At 34.2% G+C, this 25,816-nt stretch overlaps 1 protein-coding gene across 15 annotated transcripts in view; it reads left to right on the top strand.

Annotated features, from left to right (window-relative positions):
- The window catches only part of LOC111429421 (Potassium voltage-gated channel protein Shaker), a 411,559-nt gene extending 387,430 nt beyond the window's left edge, over positions 1–24,129 (top strand). For 10 of the 15 annotated variants that reach the window (XM_023065333.2, XM_023065336.2, XM_023065341.2 and 7 more), the window contains 5 exons: positions 8,386–8,971; positions 9,240–9,687; positions 10,189–10,318; positions 11,467–11,825; positions 20,562–24,129. In XM_023065333.2, the coding sequence (XP_022921101.1) occupies positions 8,386–8,971; positions 9,240–9,687; positions 10,189–10,318; positions 11,467–11,818 (1,516 nt within the window). In that variant the 3' untranslated portion in view covers positions 11,819–11,825; positions 20,562–24,129. The other 5 variants (XM_023065338.2, XM_023065339.2, XM_023065335.2 and 2 more) reach the window with 5 other exon arrangements.
- Positions 24,130–25,816: the final 1,687 nt, after the last annotated feature.

Raw genomic sequence — 25,816 nt, 5'->3', positions numbered from 1 at the left:
ATGTGAAACCATACCTAAGAATCTAATTGGGGGCAGAAAAAGGATTGTAAGTAACGTCACATGAGTATGTTTATTTATTTTATACATGAATAGCTAAATAAAATGACAATAAGAAACATCTAACTTCAAACGGTTTATCCTAACACGTTGTTTACCACCTCTACATTTTTCTTCTATCTACTTCAATCTACAATTTTCTAAAGTATATCCTCTTCAGATCCCAGGTCCATTTTAATGGACACAACAAATATATATTTTTTTTAAATTTCAAAAAATTTATTTAAGCTAATTGACCTCTGTGAAACCGTTGGTAAAAATTTCAAAACATTCTGTCGAAGGGTTTTTTGTGGGATCTGAAGAGGTTATATAAATTTAAAATTACCCGATATATATTTCCTTAAGAAACCCTTCAAGTACGAGTACGTACATTTCTTATAAATATTTTTTAGATCAATAAATTTTTTTAGTAATCAAAAAGTTATTCATAAATTTTAAATTCATAAATCACAATTTATGTTTAAAGGAAATACGTAAACCAATTATAGTACAACCATTAAAATTTCGTTTCGTCATAAATTTAATTGTAATTCCACACTATTAATATAATGGCATGTGACCCTGGTACTTAGAAAATACGTTCTCCGGTCATATAACACTCAACGTACTTTTAAATATAGATATAAACAATTTGTGATTTAAATTGTTGGAGAAAACATGACGATGACTTTTCGGAAATTTAAATAAAAAAATACCATTGAGTTAAAATCATTAACATTTCCATGTTAATGGTATTTATTTAATTTAAATTGTTAAGTTTAAAATTACAATAAAATGTTGTTAATAATAATAATTTTTGGAATTTTTGGGCTCCACGCCTTTTAATTGAATCTTTTGCCAATTGGCTAGTGTTACCTGAGTGTACTTGATGTAGATTTAATACAAATCAAAGCCACCAAATCAATAGGGTATAAATCATACAAAAGTCTTATCGTGAATTTCATTTACCTTACAATTAAATCGGTACACATTAAAGTATTTCGTGATATATCTTAATGATTACTATTCTCTATTGCTTTAATATCGTGCATTTTACTATAATGCATTAGTTCTGCTACTAGAAACCTGTTGGTGATCTTTTATAGCGTTAGTCACTTCTCTCCAAGCAAAGGGGAATTTACTTAAGTTAATAGAAGGTACTAGTGCTGCCTATGACTCAAACTCTATCCCTCTCTACATTGTAATCATATTAAGATAACCAGTAATTTTATAGTTGAAATATGGAACTGAATATTCATCAAGGTCTATTCCACATTGCTTTTAATGCAACTGTGTTTTACACAACTTATACACTTCTGATTGAATCAAAAGAATTTTAGAATGTATTGTGTTTGTAATAATAATTAACAGCTTTCTTAATGAGTTTATTAACACAGTTTATAATCGTTGATGCATTATATATTTATGGCTAGAACATTTCTTTCCCTTCGGGTTGCGGAGTCGATTTTAAACGATACCAGTTTATTTTATGCATGCAGCTATTTATTTCTGAATTTGTTTACTTACTTAATCGTTGCCAAATATTTGGAAGATTTTTTTATCACCGGTTACACGCAGCATCTCAAGTAACCGTCTGTATCCAACGTAGTACTTAACTTTGAACATTTGTTGTATATGTTTTAGAGTTATTTATATTTTCATTATTACTATCATTTTTGTCTATATTTACATAGGAGTTTATATTGTAGTTATATAATATTTCCTGCAGGCTTCCTACTACGGTCCTTCAACAATATTTAAGTATACATCCTTGCACTTCTCGTATTTAATACATTTTTTTAAGATAAATTCATTTTTCCATTGCATTCTTATATTAATGAATATTTATTATGTTTTTGACGTTTTATTATTTATACGTACATTTATTTTCCACAATCTTTACTGCCGATTTCTGAACAGTTCAAGTCAATATGTATTCAAAACGACAATAACACAAAACACAATACAATAAATAAATTTTAAAGAACTTTTTCACTCCAGAAATTGAACCAAACTTTTTTTTTCACTAACACTAAGCAGTTCGTTCCTTAATGAACGCAGGTGAGGATAGGACGGGTGACAAAGGATCTGCATTCATTGCACCATCACTCTTGGATTAATGCCCTCGTTAAATACTAGAGGTTTAATGGGTTGGAGAGGTAGCCATATAATGGCTTTTAGTAGTTTTTTGTAGGTATGTTTGATAGTTGAGACACAGTAATCATAGTACTTATGTCTCCTAAATCACAAGCTGACGTTAAATTGATGTTCTTTTATGCTTTGTCTTCTAGTTCTTCTAGTTTCGCCGACAAGGTGTGGTCCATATTTCTCGTTCCACTAGATATTCACCACTCTTATCCAATTTGTCTACGTTATCTTTCGAATTTTGTATCTGATTAAATATGGTACTATTTATTTTGGAAATTATATTGTATTGCCTGAAAAATGATAGAAAATATCTTAATAAGATCATCTCTGTAAAATATTTTAGTATACTATTAATTTTGGTAGGTTTTCTAAATATATCAAAAAAAATGTTACCAACATTGGGAAGAAAAATTATGGCTGGAGTACAATCGATTGTTGAACCTGAATTGGGAGATGAAAAGAACCTTAATATAAAAGGTATGACCTTCGCCATGAGACCGATTACACATGGTATCTGCAGGAAGACTCAACCCAACTCCAGACGATCTTGACTGCTGGTGTACAACTTTCTACTGTTATTCAGTTTCAAATGGATATAATGTTAATTGCAAGATCTCGGCCTCAAGAAACATTGGCTTGATCATGTGAAGTCATAAATCATTCATCCTAAGTTTAGCCTAAAGCGTTGAACCTACGTTTTGTCAATAAAATTACATCTTTCATATTGAGTAAAGCCTTACTCGCTTGGCGCTAAAGTTCTGTAAGTTGTATAACCACACGACTTGAATTACTGGATCCTTCTAATCTCGGAATTGCAACTGTAGAAAATGTAGTACATTGTAAATTATACGCAATTCGTCTAACGGGTATAAATGTCACTATTTTGATTATAAGGTCTTCAAAAAAGAATAAGAATTTTATTTCTAGTTTTTTTGACAATGAATTAAGAAACTTCCTTTATAAGAAAATACCAAAGCGCGAGTTGTATACAACTTCACAGTAACTTTAAAGCTTATTGGTGTATATCAAAAGTGTTGGAATTGATTAAATAATTAAATGAGCCTAAAAATTTGAGTTTGTGCTACGTTTTGAAATCTTTCAAAAACAAATCTAAGTTTACCGAAAAACTCAAATAGCAGTAGAAAGAGGCAACACCGTTGAAGTGGCAAGGAAATCGATGACACTACATAAAAAATTTGCTAGGCTTCAAAGTAAAAATAACCTTATAATTTATTTGGACGTAGCAAGCTTTAATTTATTTAAATCGCGAAGTTAAGAACATTCGAAAAAAAAAAGTTATGTACCTTTATTCCTCTCGGTAATCATGAGGCACTTTACAAGAATGTGTACTTCACATCTATCAATAATTTGGACTTGATTCACCATAAATTGTGAAGGAGGTCATTCAATGTGTTGTACTTGCATTCTGTGGAAAAATTGATACCAACAAACTTCAAGGTTTTCACTTCTCTCTGAAAATTTCATGGTATAAAATTGATTTCCATGTGTGTCACATGTATTAAGAATTTACTTCCAACAATATTGTTTCGTTTCGCAACATATAACACATTTTTTCTGTATATACTTAAATCAACCAGAAAAAACCGTTTGATTAGTATCGTGTTACTGTGTTGTTCACAGTTATTGATTCATGCAAAGTTTTGACATCAACACATTGTCACGAGAGAACTTATCTGTGCTTTTTATATTCCACCCTACATTTTATCGTGGCAAGTACAAGTTAGGCACATACATGCATATTTGTTACTAAAAACTTACTGCGCATTGTTTCACTGGAAACGTTAATGAAAACTAGCTGCTATTTTCACTCTTGCTTGTCATATAGTGTTATGTGCTGGAATCATTTATCACCTGCTTCTACAGTTTTTGCTACTCAACGTAATTGTGGAGTTGAATATAGCGAATGTTTTAGAGGTGCATTTGTTCAAGTAAAAATTTTAACTTTTTTGTATTAAATATTGCAACGATTAGTATATGTCTAAACTAAAGCAATCTTAATAATTGCAAGCGACACTGCGATGCGCATAAGTTTAACACACGTCATAACCTTGAGACTTAATAAGATTTTTACAGTTAGGGACAAAATCACTTTTTTTATGCGCCTTAGATAACATATTATTTATTTATTTTGATGTCTTAATAATTCGTCATTGATTATTTCAACTCGGCCAAGAATTGCTGCCGCAAGGTGGACAAACTGGTTTCTTTGGAATCAGTTTCTTTGATTTAGACATCGTTCTTTTCCACATCAGTGATTTGCAATTTTTTTTTTGATTTTGATCAATATTTGTTTCAAACTTAACTCGATCAGCACTAAGGTTGGCTGCACTTTCGTTTTCTTTACTAGAATTAGAATTGCCTCAGAATTGCACCAGAAATCATCAGAAATAATGCAAAATCATCAAGGTATGAATAAATAATGCACTAAAAATCTTATTTTTATTTTGAGTTGATAACTAAATTCGTTATTTGTCTTAAAAATAGCAAATCATACAATTAATATTTTTTTGTGGGGTTTAAAGGTAATAGATTAGATTTAAAAAATTATACATATACAAATCAAAATTATTAATAATATTTCAAATACAAAGTAAACACGTGTGTATAATTCGTATTCAACTATTGAAAATTACACTCCAATTCTAACAGCACTAATCAAACGTTATTATATAGTTAACGTTGCGTATCAAGGGCAAATACATTTCTCAAACTATACATGAAAGATTTGTTTACAATTTCACACATTTAATCAATTAGAGACTTTACTCCAGAGAAAAGTTTCTGCGGATTCTATTTTTATTTCAACATCACCGTTAACAAATCGACCGCAATTAGTTACTGTCCAGGGTTAATTTACTTATCTGCCTTAAATCAATGGGTATTTATAAATCAGCCCTGCCGTTCCGATTGCCAACTGGCCAACCTAATTTATCTTTCCATTATAAAGCTTGGACATCAGTTTCAACGGGTTATAAAAATTTAGCAGAAAAAAAAAGCTGAATCAATAGAAATAATCTTTTCTTTATCTTTCACATTTAGTCTTTCTAAATCCTACTTTTTCACAAAATTAATTGTTAAAATTTATCTTGAAAAAGAGATAAGATAGAAAATAAATGAAGTGGGCTCTATTTAAAGTTCTCGTATTTTTAAGTAGCACTGATATTTTAATTTCACAACTTTTCAATTTTTTATAGCACTTCCAAAAAAGAAGAGTGAAGGCCTAGCAACAACGGAAGCACTGTTTGCATATAATGTTATGGTACCACGATGCCTAGACATGAACCAGGACCTATATGCATACTTTTATAGACTATAACAAAGCCTTTGATAAAGTTAGACATGATCAACTCATAAAACCATTACTAAAGAAGAAAATAGACCTTAGAGATATAAGAATAATCTCAGGTCTTTATTACGGCCAAAAAGCAATAGTACGAGTAAAAGACATGACATCTGAAGAAGTAAAAATAATGAGAGAGGTACGTTAAGAATACATACTGTCACCAATCCTTTTTAATCTGTACTCGCAAGACATAGTACATAAAGCACTTAGTGATCAGAACATTGGCATTAATATTAACGTAACGGCAATGAATAATCTAAGGTATCCCGACGATGTGGCTCTTATAGCAGGAACGGTCGAAGACCTACAGATGATAATTAATAAAATTGTCACTGTGAGTGAAGAATACCGATTATCATTGAATATAAGCAAAATATACACTAATAACAAAAACAACTCAAGATAACCGTAAAATATATGTAAAGGGCCAGCCTATTGAAAGGGTTAGAGAATATAAGTATCTGGGCACAACTGTGAATGAAGACAACAACAAATCTCAAGAAATACGAATTAGAATCGAGCAGGCAAGGAGTACATTGGTAGAAATGAAGAGGCTTTCACGTTGCCGGGATTTAAACCTTAACTTGAATATACGATTGTGGAGCTGTTACGTTTTAATCAATATAAAGAGACTAGAGGCATTTGAGATGTGGATGTATCGGAGGATGCTAAGAATCTCATGGAAGGAGAAGATAACCAACGGAGAAGTGATGAGACGGATGAAAAAGAAGAAGGGGGTAATTGAGACAATTAAACAGAGAAAACTGTTATATTTGGGACGCAATGAGAGGAGAAAAGTACCAAATACTCCAAGTTATTATGCAAGGAAAAATCAGATGAATGAGATCCATAGGGAGAAGAACTCATGGTTAAAGAACCTGAGGGAATGGTATGGCTGTAATAATAACCAGCTGTTTAGATCTGCGGTGTCAAAAGTGAAAATCGTCTTAATGACTGCCAACCTTCGGAACGGAGTGCGCACCTGAAGAAGAAGATATTTTAATAAAAATAGTAAAACGACCGCTAAAAGAAATATAAAAAGTAAATACGAAATTTAGCGATTAACACATTTCTATTATTCATGATAGTAAGATATTCATAATCTTAAACTTATTAAATAATCCCAATGCGATATTTAGTGTACAATAAAACATAAACAACTTTGATGGCCAAGTTCTTTAATTATCAATATTTAAATGGAATCTATTTTTAAATACAACGTCAAAGCTCATCACTTTGTGTATAAATACATAATATAATAATTTTGTGTATATAACATATCCCATATTCGATGTTATGATACCTATCATAACTCATATTTGAATCCTAACTGTAGCAATCCGTTCTAAATTAGATAATAAGATTAAGGGAACGTGTTTGAAACGCCGCACGGTTTGTAACCCATAATACTCATCCGATTATAGAAGCTGACCGCGTCGCATTACTATTTAATATAGACCATTTCATTTTTAACTTATTCTTGTCCGAAGTTAGTCATACGTTAGTTAAAATTCAATTCGTTTTTACCCTGTCAATTAATTATTAGTGTACTTAAAATATTATTACAAAAAATAATTGATTTAAAACATGAATCTTGCTGATCAATTGTAGTGGAGGAGTCATGATTGGTTAGGATTCAAATTGCCGCGGGATAGAGCGGTAAGACGAGAAAAGGAAGGAAAAATCGGCGAGGACAATGGGCTTTGCTGGAAGTGTGCACTCAGTTTTATGCAAAGTCAGCGCTAAATTGCCGGTGATGGAGACAGACACTTTTTCGATGTAGGGTCGTGTAACAGCACGAAATTGACCGCTTCACTTCGTAATAATACCGTTTTGTGTTTTTTTCTTTTTTGATAAATGGTTAGAATAGCCTCTGATGATGTGTCCAGTGCACCTGTTCTCAGACAGTTTTCAAAGAGAAGGTAAACAATTCGTAGTAGAAGTAGGTTATCGCAACTTTTGAACTTTTCCTCGTTCAAGGGTAGTTTTAGGTTTTTGTGGTTTTCACCTTTAGTTAAACGTGTCCAACTTTATTCTTTTTTAACAACACTGATATATGTAGTTCTTATTGTACTAATTTTTTAGTCATGTCTTACTAGTTGATTAAATAATAATTACTCAATTCTTATAAGCGATAAATTGTTGGTTTATATATTAGATAGAATTGAAGCTGAAATAGGTAACAATTATTCGTTTAAAGTTAATAACCGTTAACTTATATCCTCAGTCGATATTCGAGTTAAATTAGTGTTTTAAAAGAATGTGTGTTATCACACTAACCAAGTCCAATTATTAACAAACATAATATTCATTTATAGAACAACATAACTGTATAAATTGTTTAAATGAAAGCATCCTCATTAATAACATCGCTGTATTTCAAAAACGCCATTTGTTTGGTAGTTCTTTGGTAAGAAGGTTCGTGTTATTTTGCGTAAATATGTCAACAATTAGTTGTTTAGAACTTATGTTATGTCCTGGTAAAGTTAAAGAACGGTATGAATTAATATTTATTTTTAACTTTTACGTGTAGAAATTTTAGTATGGTTCTTTGAGCGAAACCAAAACCACTCTATCCATTACAAAGTAAAAAAAGTACGTAAAGGAAGGTTTACTCACAAACTTCCATTAGCACGTTTCAAAGCAGCAGTATCTGCGGCCACTTGACCCTCATCGAGCAATATACAGTTCCACAAGCTCTCAGATTCAAACGATATGACCATAAACGTTAAAGGTTAAAGGAAGACCTTTGAATCATAATAGTGGGGTTTTCAAGCGACAATTTTTGAAATTTTTTTTTAGTATTGTTGGATTATAAGTATTTGATTTTTTGTTAGGTCGCTGCCCAAGCTCAGCAGCCAGGACGAGGACGGGCACACCCCCCACTCCCAGTTCACTGGTGTGGCCCACTTCGAGCCCATCCCTCACGACCATGACTTTTGCGAGAGGGTCGTGATAAATGTGAGCGGCCTACGGTTCGAGACGCAGCTGCGGACGCTCAACCAGTTCCCGGACACGCTGCTCGGCGACCCGAACCGCAGGATACGCTACTTCGACCCGCTGCGCAACGAGTACTTCTTCGATCGCAACCGGCCCTCCTTCGACGCCATCCTCTATTACTACCAGAGCGGCGGACGCCTCCGACGACCCGTCAACGTGCCCCTCGATGTCTTCTCCGAGGAGATCAAGTTCTACGAACTGGGCGAGATGGCGATCAACAAGTTCCGCGAGGACGAGGGCTTCATCAAGGAGGAGGAGAAGCCGCTGCCCTCGCACGAGTTCCAAAGAAACGTCTGGCTGCTCTTCGAGTATCCGGAGTCGTCGCAGGCGGCGCGCGTAGTCGCCATCATCTCCGTCTTCGTCATTCTCCTCTCTATCGTCATATTCTGCCTTGAGACGCTGCCCGAATTCAAGCACTACAAGGTACAATAAACCTAATTCATTACGCCACAATCAATGAAATTTCTAAATCAAGATTAAGGACTTACATACAACCCCAAATCGCCCATAACAATTTGTAATCTACATCTAAAATCTCTGCGGTAATGACTCCATCAACAGGTTTCTCCCTTATGCCACTACTGATTCCATCTAATCTAGTAATGTTATATCGATACTTAAAATCACATTATCACCCACTTAACTTTCCTTAATAAATTAATAAATAATAATATAATAATGTTATTTCAAGGTGTTCAACACCACGACCAACGGCACCAAAATCGAGGAGGACGAGGTGCCGGACATAACGGATCCGTTTTTCCTCATCGAGACCATCTGCATCATTTGGTTCACGTTCGAATTGTCCGTGCGCTTCCTGGCGTGCCCAAACAAGCTCAACTTCTTCCGGGACGTCATGAACATTATCGACATCATCGCCATCATTCCGTATTTCATCACGCTGGCCACCGTCGTTGCCGAGGAGGAGGACACGCTCAACCTACCGCGGGCGCCCGTCTCACCCCAAGACAAGAGCACCAACCAGGCGATGTCGCTCGCCATACTCAGAGTCATCAGGCTCGTGCGCGTCTTCCGAATATTCAAACTCAGCCGGCACAGCAAGGGACTGCAAATCCTCGGACGTACGCTTAAAGCGAGCATGCGAGAACTTGGACTGCTCATATTCTTCCTCTTTATCGGTAAGTCATTCCAACTGAAACTTGTTAACGAACAATTTCTTTGCACATCGTTATATAACAGACGCGAAACGATTTCGCTTTTTTCATCAACACTTCTCATGTTTCCATGACTTTTCTAATTATTGAGAGATGTGTAAATTAAGGGAAAGTCATGAAACATAAGGAATTGATATATAAGGTGAAATCGTGTTAAAAAAGCAGTACGAGATTTCGTCTTCGCGAAGCAACCACTGACGACGAGTAGCGCAACAGTCCCCCCGACGAGTATCGCGCCCCACGGGTTAGGGTTCTCAGCCGCAAGTCGTGTGTGTTCCAGGGGTGGTCCTCTTCTCCAGTACGGTGTACTTCGCGGAAGCAGGGAGCGAGCAGTCCTTCTTCAAGTCGATCCCGGACGCGTTTTGGTGGGCCGTCGTAACGATGACGACCGTTGGCTACGGCGACATGAGGTACAGTGGCCGAGGGCCGGACACTACTCACCCCGTGTTCCTCCTCCTCTTGCAGGTGTCGTGCTGTTCTCGAGCGCCGTCTACTTCGCCGAGGCGGGCTCCGAGAACTCCTTCTTCAAGTCGATTCCAGACGCGTTCTGGTGGGCAGTGGTCACGATGACCACCGTGGGCTACGGCGACATGACGTATGATGTACACACCTAATTCAGATTTAGTTGCCACCACCGTAGCGTACACTTATAGCAAGGCGACCACCAGAAAATTCTTTGCTCCGGGGACTACTACTACTACTACCGATTACCACTCCAATTACTGTTTTACCAAACCTCTACTATGACCACTATTTTACTATTACATACATTGACTACTTATTATTATTACTACTATTTCATTCTATTCCGTTTTTACGCCGATCGGTTCAACTACCGCATCGTCAATCAATCATAAAAATTAACTGCAAAAAACTACGACAAGTTTAATCAAATTTTTAATTACAAGTTTTAAAGTTGCCTAAATTACCTAGAAAATGCTAATTACAAACTACATTAAAGAATGGGGATTACAACCAGTCCTTAAAGTTGACAGGTTATTAAACGAGAATAATATAAAGACAATGTACAGCTAATTTTACACAACACTACAACATCATGTACACATACTCACAAAATTTAGTAAAACTTTTATTTCTTAAAATTATCTAAATTTCAAAAATCATTGGTTTAGAAGAACAGTAAACTGGCACTTTTGATGCGGTAATTGCACCAATCTGTGTGATATTCCGATTACCGTCATCATGACTACTCCTCTATTATTACCATTATTATTGTTTTAGATTATATATATTATTATATTCTTATGACCATATTACTATTGTCACCTTAAATGTCGTGCCGCTGTGTGCTCGATGTTGCTTGTTTACTGTCGATCTGAGGAACAAAGAATTTTCTAATGGAATGCCGTTTACACAGCTCGAACCCTCGCATGCATCACCTTGAATCCAACGTTCCATCTACTCCTCCACTCTTCCATTCAACTCCAAACTCTCTACTTCTTTTTCTCTTTCTGTTTTGTTATATCTTTGCTGCACCGCCACCACACCTTCACTATCGCCATCATTGAGTTTGCTTCCTAGCTGCTTCGATTGCATCGCTTTTTTAACTTAGCACACTGGCATGCATTTTATACAACAAATTAAGATAATATAATAACTAAGCTCCAAAAGAATCCCTAACAACAATCCCCCTTTTCATCATCACTATAACTAACAATAAAATCGGCGTTCGTATTCCGATTCTAATTCTTTCTTTCTCGTTTTCCGTATTGCCTCCTTCAGGCCTGTGGGAGTCTGGGGGAAGATCGTCGGTTCGTTGTGCGCGATTGCTGGCGTACTGACGATCGCACTTCCGGTGCCGGTCATCGTTTCCAACTTCAACTATTTCTATCACCGTGAGACTGACCAGGAGGAGATGCAGTCGCAAAATTTCAACCACGTGACCAGCTGCCCATACCTGCCCGGAACTCTTGGACAGCACATGAAGAAGAACTCGCTTAGCGAGTCGTCGTCCGACTTCGTGGAACTGGAGGAGGGTCTGTTGGTGACGCGGGACCAGCTGGCCCGTAAACAGAACTGTAACCCGCGACACAACAATAACATCAACGCCATGAGCATCGAGACTGACGTCTGACTACAAGGTAAAAAAAGAGTTTTCGGTATGTTTAGATATGGTCCTCATCTAAAAGTTTAAAATGGTGTTAGATTTTCAATTCTTGTTATTATTTGTTGCTTTTCAGATAACTGATCGAGTATCTCTGAAGTAGTATGAAGTAATTACCGTAGAGCAGCGTCTCCCAAACTGTGTTCCTCGTTTACTAAAGTAAAGAGTTAATAAGATTAATATTTATTTCTCAAAAACATAAAGTAAATTTTCAAACAGGTTTGTTCTGTTACTTTTATTACTAATTTATGAAATTTCTATGATTAAATTCTTAAAAATGGATTATACACAGATTCTTAAACTTAATCACGAAAAATACCTAACCTAGAAATTTTGCAAAAAATTTTTCATATAACTAACACGTATAGGTACACTTAAAAAAATATTGAAAACGAGATCGGCCTCACTTCGGCAATGTAAGTATTTGAATCCAATGTGATATAGTTTGCCAGATAGATGTTGATGACTAATATTATTAACAACTATATGATTAAAATTATCTAGTTCTCATTCCCAGTACTTTCATCTTCTTGAAACTTGGTTCTGTCTACTAAAAAGTGAGAAGTAACAGTTAAGAAGTAACATAGTGTAATAAAACTTTTTATTTTAGAATTTACGGTACAATTCTGCCAATTTCCTTCTTGACTATATTTATTGCTCTCAGAAATAATTAACTATTTAAAATTCACCTGAAATCACCTAGTGGACTTTCTAAGTTTAAATAAGTGTTTTTCTAAGTTATCTGACAAAACTACAACGTCCCAATGATAAACTTTTTCGCTTGTTTTTTGTGAGTTTGCCTTGTTAACCTTTTACTCTGTAGTAATTGGGCGTTATTTTTGTAGAACACCATATACTTCTTGTATAGTTGAACAAATGAGTAACATTCCAGCTACTTTTACTTTTCTACAACCTACAGTCTGATGGTCGTTTATTTATAAATTCACTTTAATTACTGAATACCACATAAACCAATATCGCTTCTGCTCACATTCAGTATCTAATTCACACTAAACTAGTGTTAATGGACTAAAGTAGATTCTAAAAAAAAATTACTACATTACCCTATGACTTGAACCGTGTGGTCGAAAGTAATTTGTATTAATTGCACGGTTTAGAAATCGCTTGTAACTTTGATCGAATTCTCCACGGCTTTTGATGTAATAAATCATTTAGTTTTAATCACATAATTGCTAATAATATTAGTGATCAACATCTATCTGGATATTATAACAACACATTATAATTTTGTGAAACACTGGTAGTCAGTATGCTGATGGTATACAACTATATTATGTTCTTCCCTAAGAACCGATTTTAGTTCAGTGTGGACCCCTCTAAACAGAATTTCAGACATTTAGGTCAACAAAATAAAAACAATTCTTCGTTGAAGATTTCTTACATATCACGGATTTGATAAGATTGTTTAGCACCACTGAGTTTATTAGAAAGCAAGAGAGCAATCGTTTACCGATCATGTTAATAATTTTACAAGAGGTATACAGTCTTGCTACAAAAATTTAAATGTTATAAGTACTCGGAAGAATTTATGATTCTCTTTATCAAACTCTATTATCGTACTAATGAAAGTAAAATTCAATAGATCCAAAATTCATGCAACCGTTTGATACTAGATCTAAAGAAGTCTCATTATAAAATGGACACATCTATGGTTAAGCTGTTCTCTCCTTTCCGGTATTTCTTTTCAACCTGGCCTTTTTCTCTTTTCTGTCGCTGCATAGCATGGTATACTAAGTAAGAGTTTCTGCAGCTAAATTCGTACAGCCACATTTTATGATTACAAGACTCTAAATCTCGATTACACCAAATTATAAAGAAACCTAAGACCAAGATGATAACTTTCTGTTTGTGAACAATAAAACATCTGACCAGAATACAGGCATTTTACTAACTAATATATCAGTAGCCTTGTCCACCAATATATTGAAATTATATTCCTAAACACTTCTTTTCACAACCAACAATTTCCTAGTGTTGAAATATATGTTATGTTTAACCACAAATATACGTAGCTTTACCTCAGATTTGTGTGTTAGAAGTATACCGTATTTTGGTATAAATTACCGTGCATATTCAGTAATTAACGTCCGGTTAGCAACACCGCACTGAGCATATAATATGATGCTTTGTATATTCCGGTCCGCTGCTTTTCAAATTAAAACATGATTTAGAACTATGCTGCATATAGTACATTGAATATTTCTACGTTATGTTCATAAGTTTGATACAAATATGAAATAATTATTTAATAAATATGATTTTAAAACAAATTTTTAATTTAGTAAAATTAAATTCGTGATATTTGAAAGGTTTACTTGATAGACAGCATCTTTTGTAGTACCTATTCTCAATAATCATCTTATCCATCATTATGGACGACAACTCGAATTTCAACTTTTTTTATATACTTCAATACACTATCCGCAAAGACTTAGTGTTCTTCAATAGTAATAGTTTCAATAGTGTTCTTGAATTGTTCTAAAGAACCTGCTTAAAACCGCTTTGATAGTCAGAGGGAACGCAATTAATTGGAAAAATGAACATTCCATCATCCATCTCGGCCTTAGATTAACCATACAAGAAGATTTAGGTTATTCACCCGCAAAATTACTTTACGGTCAACCTTCTCCAGATTAACTTACGCAAAGTATTACAAATTTAAACCCAGCCGCAATGCGTCATCATTCCCTCGTAAAACCTTTCGTTCATAACGATTTAGAGAACTCAGTTTTCGCTTTCGTTTGTTTAAAAGGCAAGAAACCCATTAAAAGATATCCTAAAATACAAACTTTTCAACATAATTTCTCGACCCGCTTTAGGACCAAACTCATTCTGTGGTAAAAAGACGCATAGAAATAGAATGTCATATGTAAGCAAAATCTCCAATGTCAATAAATCTCAAATCTTGTGAACATTGTCTGTTACTTTGACCATGTGATCAATTATAGAAGTTAGATAATTAGCAAAAGTTTATAATTTACTCTATATGATTCTTCCAAACTAACTCGACAGTTTCCAAAAAGGTAACAACGTTTTCAATTTCAATATATTTGGATTTATTCTCTCTTGATTTACTATAATCTTTATATAGACCAACCTACTACATTAAAAATGTTTATCGCATCACAATTCTTAGCCACTAAAAATTTTTAACTTATAAAATCCATCATATTCAATGTTGTTATTAATAAAGTAATCCTCAGGTAGTTGTTATTTTATCCATAACTTTGATAATTTATCTGCCAAAAGATTGGTTTTGCCTTAATATATATAGTCTTTCCAATATTGCAACCTTTTGCAGAGATCTTTGCAATTTTCTAGATGGCATTCAGTAACGCTGGGTTAATGCTCATTTACTTTAATAACGATAATATTTTCTCTATATCCAACAAATCACAAAGTGCCATTTCAACCACGTATGTTCATTTTCTAGATATTTATTTTTCTCATATTTTACACTGACTGCTTATTTTGATATTTGTATAGAATACGAAGTCTTCTAACATAGCATCCGTAACAAACTATGACCAGCATAAGATTGAATGTTTTAATTTTTGCTTCACCTTTCACTCCTAGTTAATGAGTTCTTGAACCAAATTGTTCCATCCTTAGCTAACATAAACCGTTGGTTACCAGTTTCCACTTAATGGTCGTTGTTCATACCGATCAATTGTGTCTTTATCAGACGTTCACTAACATTAGCAACCATATCAACATTAGAAGGCACACAGATACTTATAGTGGCACTTATGGTGCATACTTACAAATTAAGGGTGGTGGGATACAGCATACCCCAGTTGTATACCTACACAACTTACTTTTCTCCCGCTATTAAAAAAATATATAACGCTAGCAGTAACATATACTGAAATATTTGGAAAAATATGATGGTATATAATGCAAACCCCATCTCAATGTAGCTGTGTCTGAAGTGCATTTATTTTTCCGGGTTATTTGTCTGTGATAGTTCAATTTGTTTTTCTTAATCTTCTTTCTATTACTTCTATTACTTTTTAATTTTCACTACTGTACGTAAAAATGGGACCATGTTCTAAATTATGAGAAAGAAGAAGACAGCGAGACTACTGTACTTACTACACTAGTTTGGGAAACGCTGCTTTAGGAAACTTAACAAGTTACGAGTTGCTTAATCAGTTTCCTGAATTGTATTAATTTGGTTTTGGAAAGTATCCCCCATATAATATTCACCTATATTTCCCAAATCTCGAAGTGAGGTCAACCGTATCCACTTCAAAACAATTTGATTTCAATACTTCCTATTAACCTACATTTTTCCTTAGTGCTGTCCTCCTTAGGTTTAGCTAGTAAGTAGTTGAATTATGAATGATCGTTTAGATGTGGATTGGTACAAATTCAAATATCGACCATCGAAGAAATATAAAAATGTTATTCTTAAGTTTGAATCAAAAGCATTCCAAATTTCCTCCTCTGCAAGTAAAAGGAACCACACCTGAAAGAAGTGAGAGTTTATACAAATTTTGCAGCTCTGTGAACCTGGAACCCAAGTTTACGATATTTTGGTTTTATTAGTACCATTCAATAGAGAATCGCTTGTACTCGTTTGTACCACCTTTAATTTCGTTTGTACCTCAGGACCTAACGAGATAAAAAAATTTTGAAAAATTGCTGGAACTCCACTTTTTGATATTCTAATTTTATTAATACCATTCGGTAGAAAATCGTTTGTACCCGTTTGTACCACCTTCGATTTCATTTGTACCTCAACCGGTTCCAAAATACAGCGATTTTTTGATTTTTCAGAATGCCGCTGAAAGTGCGTATCTCCGTTATTAATAAAGATATCACAAAACGGTCTATGGAATTCGATAGAGAATCGTTTGTACCACTTTCGATTTCGTTAGTACCTCAACCGGTTCCAAAATACAGCGATTTTTTGACTTTTCAGAATAAATACCGCTGAAAGTGTGTATCTCCGTTATTAATAGAGATATCGCAAAACGGTCGATGGAATTCGATAGAGAATCGTTTGTACCCGTTTGTACCACTTTCGATTTCGTTTGTACCTCAACCGGTTCTAAAATACAGCGATTTTTTGATTTTTCAGAATACCGCTGAAAGTGTGTATCTCCGTTATTAATAGAGATATCGCAAAACGGTCGATGGAATTCGATAGAGAACCGTTTGTACCCGTTTGTACCACTTTTGTGTTAATTTGTACCTCAACCGATTCCAAAATACAGCAATTTTTTGATTCTTCAGAATATCGCTGAAAGTGTGTATCTCCGTTATTAATAGAGATATCGCAAAACGGTCGATGGAATTCGATAGAGAATCGTTTGTACCCGTTTGTACCACTTTTGTTTTCGTTTGTACCGTAACCGATTCCAAAATACAGCGATTTTTTGATTCTTCAGAATACCGCTGAAAGTGTGTATCTCCGTTATTAATAAAGATATCGCAAAACGGTTGATGGAATTCGATAGAGAATCGTTTGTACCCGTTTGTATCACTTTTGTGTTAATTTGTACCTCAACCGATTCGAAAATACAGCAATTTTTTAATTCTTCAGAATATTGCTGAAAGTGTGTATCTCCGTTATTAATAGAGATATCGCAAACGGTCGATGGAATTCGATAGAGAATCGTTTGTGACACTTTCGATTTCGTTTGTACCTCAACCGGTTCCAAAATACAGTGATTTGTTGATTCTTCAGAATACCGCTGAAAGTGTGTATCTCCGTTATTAATAGAGATATCGTAAAACGGTCGATGGAATTCGATAGAGAATCGTTTGTACCCGTTTGTATCACTTTCGATTTCGTTTGTACCTCAACCGGTTCCAAAATACAGCGATTTTTTGATTTTTCAGAATACCGCTGAAAGTGTGTATCTCCGTTATTAATAGAGATATCGCAAAACGGTCGATGGAATTCGATAAAGAATCGTTTGTACCACTTTTGTTTTCGTTGGTACCGTTACCGATTCCAAAATACAGCGATTTTTTGATTCTTCAGAATATCGTCTGAAAGTTCGTTTATGCCCAACAGTTTCCAAAATACAGCTCTTTTTTTAATATTAGGGGAAGCCCCGGGTCTCGGTCTCGGTGGTTCCCATACTTTTCAAGTACATAAGACTAAATTGACGTTTGGGTCGTAACCGTTCTCAACTCTAGCCGGTGTGGCCTGGTATACGCCGTTTAATGTTTTGATGATTTATATCGACTACTAGACTTATCCACACAAACACGTGTTTGTACACAAGACAACATACTACCAGCATACTACCCGAATTGGTAATAACTTTATTGTTGGTAAAAATGATTATTGCACACGAAAATTAGATCAATGTTGACAATTAACAGGCAATTGTCGAAACATAAGCGGAAAAATAACCCAACTTTGCTTATGTTAAAAAATAAATATTTTAGAAGAAAAAATACATTTAAACATTTAAAAGTAAATAATTCGAAAACCGATAGACTTAGACAATTTCAATAAGAGTACCTTTTTTATGTAAAATTATTTTCGCTTTGCTTTTCACTTTTTGTCACATTCGTCATTATATCACCTCCGTCGATAATCTTCACTGTGACATGTTATTAAGGTTAATTCTTAGATGTGCTATGATAGGTCGTATTTTTAATACTTCTTTGCAAACAAGTCTGTTTATCTGGATATTATTCTTTTTTATTCTACTCTCGTAGAATAACGAGGTACAAACGACTCTCTATCGAATTCCATCGACCGTTTTGCGTTATCTCCATTAATAATATCTCCGTTATATATATTATTCTGAAGAATCAAAAAATCGCTGTATTTTGGAATCGGTTGAGATACAAAGGAAAACAAAAGTGGTACAAACGGGCACAAACGATTCTTTATCGAATTCCATCGACCGTTTTGCGATATCTCTATTGATAACGGAGATACACACTTTCAGCGATATTCTGAAGAATCAAAAAATTGCTGTATTTTGGAATCGGTTGAAGTACAAATTAACACAAAAATGGTACAAACGAGTACAAACGATTCTCTATCGAATTCCATCGACCGTTTTGCGATATCTCTATTAATAACGGAGATACACACTTTCAGCGATAATCTGAAAAATCAAAAAATCGCTGTATTTTGGAACCGGTTGAGGTACAAACGAAATCGAAGGTGGTACAAACGATTCTACGTCTGTCAAGTTGGCACTACATCTTGCGATTTGAATAAAAAAAGCTATTGCATTAATTGTCGCTTAATTTGTCGTAAAGTTTACAAATTCGTCGCTTCCATTTTTATAAACAATATTTGAAATAATGCATTTTTAAGGTAGTGCTAACTTGAGAGTGGGAATTTATGGTATAGAACCTATACAGGGTGAGTCAGAAAGAATGGGAAATCCGAATACCGGAGACACTAGACACCAAAATATGACGATTTAACCTAACATGTCTTATACAAATCTTATACAAGTCGGTGGTTTTTAATACACAGGGTGTTGAAAGTTAAATTTTTATTTCGAAATTTCTTGATAATTTTGAAGGTTTTTGTGCTATTAACATAAAATTTGGTAGTAAGATGTTTTCGAACATGAGAAATACGAATTTGATATTTGTTTTGTGATTACTCGTAGAGGGCGCTAGATACACACTGTATGTTTGAGATATCAAGTCATGACTATTTTGTCAGTTGAGGTATGGTGAATTAAAACCAGAAATCTGAAGGAGTTTTCAATTCTGCACAAAAAAGATACTCTTGCTAAAATGATTATTGCACACGAAAATTAGATCAATGTTGACAATTAACAGGCAATTAACGAAACATAAGCGGAAAAATAACTTTGCTTATGTTAAAAAATAAATATTTTAGAAGAAAAAATACATTTAAACATTAAAAAGTAAACAATTCGAAAACCGATAGACTTAGACAATTTCAATAAGAGTACCTTTTTTATGTAAAATTGAATGCTCTTTGTGATTTGCAGCTCTTATTGGTCGTAGCTGTCCAGCTAAAAAACTTATGATTTGATTTATCAAACGAGCAGCGTGTATGTAGTGCCCTCTACGAGCAATAACAAAACAAGTTTCAAATTCGTATTTCTCATGCTCAAAAACATAAAACTACCAAATTTTATGTTAATAGTACAAAAACCTTCAAAATTATCAAGAAATTTCGAAATAAGAATTTAACTTTCAACACCCTATGCCTCGAAAACCACTGACATTTGTATAAGAGATGTTACGTTAAATCATCATATTTTGGTGTCTAGTATCTCCGGTATTCGGATTTCCCATTCTTTCTGGCTCACCCTATATAACAAACGTTTGATGATATACAACAGTTTTGCTCATGATTTTAGTATGGTAATGTTGGTTCTTCACCATTGAGCCTTACGTCATTAATACGCTACTATCGTAACTGTAAATGGAATACTGTAATTGGTCAATTGTGGCATTAATATGACGTCATACCAATCCTTAGTAACGTTTGATGACGTGGGCGAAAATTTAAAGTACGGTTAGTATGCCTTTAAAGTGCAATACCTCAAAAATTATCTCTATCAAATGGTACTAATAAAACCAAAATATCGTGAACTCGGGTTCCTGGTTCACAGAGCTAAATTGTGCAAAACATTATCATTTATATCCTTCTAGTTTGATTCCGATTATTGTTGGTTAAACATAAATTTTTGTAATTATTTGTAATGATATGATTTTATTTTAGTGACGGACGCGCTGCGCCCACGGCTGTACCGCGCTGTTCCGCCGCCGTCCCTGTCCCAGTGTTTGCGCGCAGTGCTCCGGACGCTCTCTGAACTGCCGCCTCCGAATCGGTACCTTCGTATCACGATTGTTTTCGGGTGAGAGATTCCTGCCAAACAAACAAAAAAAAAGTAAATATAAAAACCTAGCAAACAAAGCAAAAAAAACGAGAAGCAACAAGCAAAAAAATGAAATAATAACGTTGTAATAAAGTATACATAATAATTATTATAATAAAAAAAGAAAGGTTCGTCGAGCGACGACGAAGAAGAGGACGGAAATGAAGAGCGAGGAGTGGTGAAGAGCGAGATGATCGAAGATGGAAAGTGACACGAGGGAGGAAGATGCGAGAAGTTTAATTAATTTAATTAATTAATCAATTAATTAACGGAACAAAAAACAGAAAAACAAAAGAGTACATCGCGTTAAACCGGAAACGCGCGATGTGTCTGTCGAACGCCGCCGTGTAGTGTGCTAATCCCGAACTATTTCTAGTCAGCACTGTTTTAAGTGCTTGTATATCGGGCTGTGTGAAGCTTACCTAGGGTTGGATTAGCTTTTAGCCCTTGTTACATATCCACCCGAGCGTGCGGGCGGCGCGCACCGCCCCCCAGCCGCTTCCAGCCGCCACCGGGGTCGACGGCCGGACCGCGACCCCAAAACTACCCGCAAAACATATATCACTATTTAATTACATACTACGTAACTATATCGAAAAAAAAACAAAATGATTAAAAAAGTAATACAAAAAACGAGAGAATATCAACGTCAACGCAACACGTTCGCCGCGCGCTCGGCCGAAGCGAAACCGGACGACCGGTCGCGGAATCAGAGGCGGAGATCGACGGCCGGAATCGGTTGTGCTGCCCGATTACCGCCCCAAAAACGCGACCGAACCGAATCGGACATCGCCGTCCTCACAAAACGTCGACGACCAAAGCTAACATTTGTGTGCAGAATACGAAAGGTAGACATCATGTTGTCAAACTATATCAAATTCATCGAATCGCAAATAGTTTCCAACAACGCTTTGTATTAACCAGTCTGTATTATTCAATTCTTTATCTTATTTAGTCAAACGATAATCATTATTACTTTCTCAAGTAACTACAATCAATGGTACAACTACTAATAAATCTATAGTTGTTAATTGAATATTTATATAATTTATCGATATTTCTGCTAAATAGTCTTCAAACATTCAGTTAACAACTTTAGATCAAGTACCGATCAGGTTTTCCCCAATAACTTGTAAATTACTTTGTTGTTACACTATTAATACTTTATTTCAATATTTTGTTTGTAGGTAAAAAAAATCATTATCTAGTAAAATGTAGTTAATTTGTGTAAAATATAACGCTTCCAATTCTTTCGACAATTTGAACAATCTTTTATATCGGTTGTTCCTTGGATATTCAAACTTTATTGTTATTCTGATACAACACAGAATCTTTAGAGTGTTTGCGTGAAAAATAAATCATCTCGACAAATAGACTATATAGACTTTAAGTTTAAGATTTTATTATTGTGTCATGAAGATCATAAAAATTATGTTGAAGCAACTTCATATTAACTTTATAACAAAATATACCTAACAACCCATAGTTATTTTGTTGTTAATTTTCCAAAGTATAACGTTCAGTTTCTCAATTCGAATTAATAATACTAATTACTATATATTAATTAACATTACTAATAATAGAAAACAATCTAAAGCCAGAGTAAAAGTATCTTATACATAGCAAATAAAAAGCAATAAACGTTTAGGATAGCAATTTGTTTGAAATATTTTAGAAAAGTATTTAATTATTATAAACTAAATCGGCAATAATATTTAATCGTGTTAATTAAATGAAATCGCTTTAGCATGAAATTTAAAAAAAAATACTTAATAATATTCTCTCATTTTGCTCAAAATATATCATACATAATGCACAACAACTAAAAATCGCACACTTATTGTGTTGAAGACATAAAACGACTTAACTGCCATTTTTATAATTCAAATAACTAAGCGAACTAAAATTATATAGCATTTTGAAAAAATAAATAAAATATCGGTCTAGGTTTCGTATTTTCGGGCACACAATTGGTTGCTTTTCGTTAAATTTTAGTAAAGAACCAAACGAGAAGCATTAGTACCGCGCTGCTGTAATAAAATCGAGTGATAAAAACCCCGTCGTTGTAGTGGAAGCGAATTCGAGGTTAAGACTCTTAAGATATTTTCGATAGAGGAGTATTAAAAAAAACTCTAGACGTTTTCCTTTTTGATTTTTAATAAATTAATTAACATGGTAATATCGTACGTGTACTTATAATTAAGAATGTATAAACGAAAAAAAAATAACGTCGTTGGCCCTTTTAATAAATAAATAAACTTCCAGCCAGTTCCATTACGTACATAAACTTTTAGTATACTGTGGTTAAGCATTCGATACGCAGATATTAAAAAAATGAGAAAAAAATAGATGCTGTATTACTTGTTCCTTAAATGAGTATATAAATATATAGTGTCGTACTTGAGAAATGCCAAAAAATTACGAATTACGCATTGTTTTCATATAGGAAAATCTTCTAGTCAGAGTGGATGACGTATGGTCGGCTAAAATATTAAATACTTTGAGGACAAAACGTACTTATTATACGTAGTATTATTATCAATTTAATAACGTCCCAACAAAACGCAGATTTGTTCCGTTTGATTCAACTATGGTGAGGATTACAATTTGTTCTACACTTAATCGACGTTCACATTTATTTACACATTCCTTAATTATCATAATTTTTTGTTCTTATAAAATATCAGTACCAGTCTTCCTTTTCTACATTTTCACCTTGATATTTAATTACAATAACACAAAATAAATAAATTCTTATGAAATAATCGAATAAGTGTAGGCCAAGTTTTAGAACGCGAATGATATATAATTTCCTCAGCTTCGTTTCGCTTCGCCCGAATGCGCGGCAATTCGAATTTGAAAATAAAAGCGCTAAACAAATTTAACAAGAAAAATGTAATAAGAAAAAAAAATAACGAGATCACGTAAACTACCCGGAAGGGAACCTGTTCTCAGTGTAGATATAAATAGAGAAAAAAATGACTTAGTAAAAAAAAGGAAGAAGAAAGGGAGAAACCCGAGGAACGTTTACACCGGTGTATAGCAAAAAGGCAAAAACCCTGGAAAACTAAAAATACCTTAAAAAACGCAAAAAACCGAGAAACCAACTCGTGCAGTGATTTGATTTAATTTGTATCAAAGCGGTATACTTGTGTATGTTAATGTTAAATTATTGTTATTTCGTTCGGAAGACGGGTCGGCCGCGGGTCGTGCAGGATCCGGCCTCCTGCAGGACCGGCGACCACCGCATGCCCCAAACCACCAAAATGAGAAAAAAAAACAACCATGCGCGTCCGACGCCGCTCATTGTCATTATTATTTTTTTGTGAATCAGTATGAATCTAGTCATGTTTGTTACAATTTAAAATATTTTATAAATGTTGATTAATATACGACATTCCTATTTCAAAACACTTTGTTTTATTTATTACTTTTATTTTTTAAATAAAATAAATAATAATCTAAAAAAGTTCAGGTACAGTATTTTGCAAGAACTTGATTATACAGGATTTATCAACCACCCAATTAATTGATTCTTTAGAAAGCTCTTCTTAGCTTGCTCTCTCAGCCATATATGTTTCACTTGCCTTTTATTTTGCATCCTCTAGATCAGCGTTTCTTAAACTGTGTTCCACGGAACCCTGGTGTAGCGTACACAGCCTACCTTTACATAGAAATTATAACTTTTATCAAATTACCCAAATTGCTATTATACCATTTTGTTGATATTTCGATGTAAAGCCATTCCATGCATTCCATTACTAGCATTCAACAAGACAACACATCTATCTTTGTATTTTAATTCTAAAGAGTAAATTATATAAACCACTACTCTTTACCTGAAAAACCCTGCTCCCGTAGAAAATACTCAAGAGTTCCGTGAATCGTACGTGATACTTTTTACATAACATCAGCGTCAACGTCTAGCTGTTTTAAAAAACATAATGATGGAAACAATGACCGATACAAATCAAATCGCCCCAAAAGAAAATAAACCAGTTGTAAATGCTTCTACAAGTGTTGAATCCAAAATATTTACTAAAAAACATAAGAGGTATGATGAAAGTTATATATCCTTATTATTTATGAATAGTAATGCTAATCCGCAGTGCGTTATATGTAGCAAAGTTCTTCCAAATAACTCTATGGCTCCAACTAAGATGCGTCGATATTTGGAATCTGTTCATGGGGACCTTAAAGAAAAAAATAATTAATTTTTCAAGCAAAAATGTGACGAACTTGTAAAATTAAAAACATCTATAAAAATAGCTCAACGCGGTGAACCGTACTCAATTGCGGAAAATCTAATAAAACCAATTTAGCAACCAATTTAAAGAATGAACTTACTTTTCGCCTGAAATCATGCAAATTTGCATTACTAATGGACGAATCTACCGAAGTAGCGCTAGACTCGCAATATTAATTGTCATCGTTAGGTACCAGCATGAAACCGCAATATCAGAGCATCTTTTGTTATGCAAATCTCTACCAACACATAGGACTAGAAATATTTAGTCTCCTAAATTCTTTTCTTGAACACAATGAAATACCATAAGACAACTGCATCGATATCTGTACAGATAGAGCAAAAACCATAAGTGGCACAATTAATGGGGCTGTACAGCTTATTAAAAATATCGCCAAAAACTGTTCTAGCAGTCACTGTATGATTTATAGGTAGGCACTTGCTGCAAAGAAATTATCCCCCAGTTATAAGAAGGCTCTCGATGAGGTGGTAAAAATCATTAACTTCATAAAATCTCGGCCTCTAAATAATCGTTTATTCAATATCTTTTCTGTACATACTGAAGTCAAATAGTTGTCACGAGGAAAGATACTAACTCGTTTTGTTTAAACTAAGGGATGAAGTACGTGCTTTCTTAGAACATAATTTCGAATTGAAAGATCGATTATTTTATTTTAATCTTAAGTTAACACTTCAGAGCAAATAGATAAATGTATTTACTGCTACTGAAAAAATTCTTACTTTCAAGGAAAAGATAGAATTTTGGACAACTTGTGTGCGCTCCAATGAATATGATAGCTTCGCAACTATAAAAGACTTTTTGGAAGAGGAAAAGATTAAAATAGGGCAGAC

This window comes from Onthophagus taurus, chromosome 1 (assembly GCF_036711975.1).
Source record: "Onthophagus taurus isolate NC chromosome 1, IU_Otau_3.0, whole genome shotgun sequence".
NCBI classification, from domain to species: domain Eukaryota; kingdom Metazoa; phylum Arthropoda; class Insecta; order Coleoptera; family Scarabaeidae; genus Onthophagus; species Onthophagus taurus.
The sequence above is the reverse complement of the archived record's forward strand: the minus strand, read 5'-3'. Positions and strand labels throughout refer to the sequence as shown.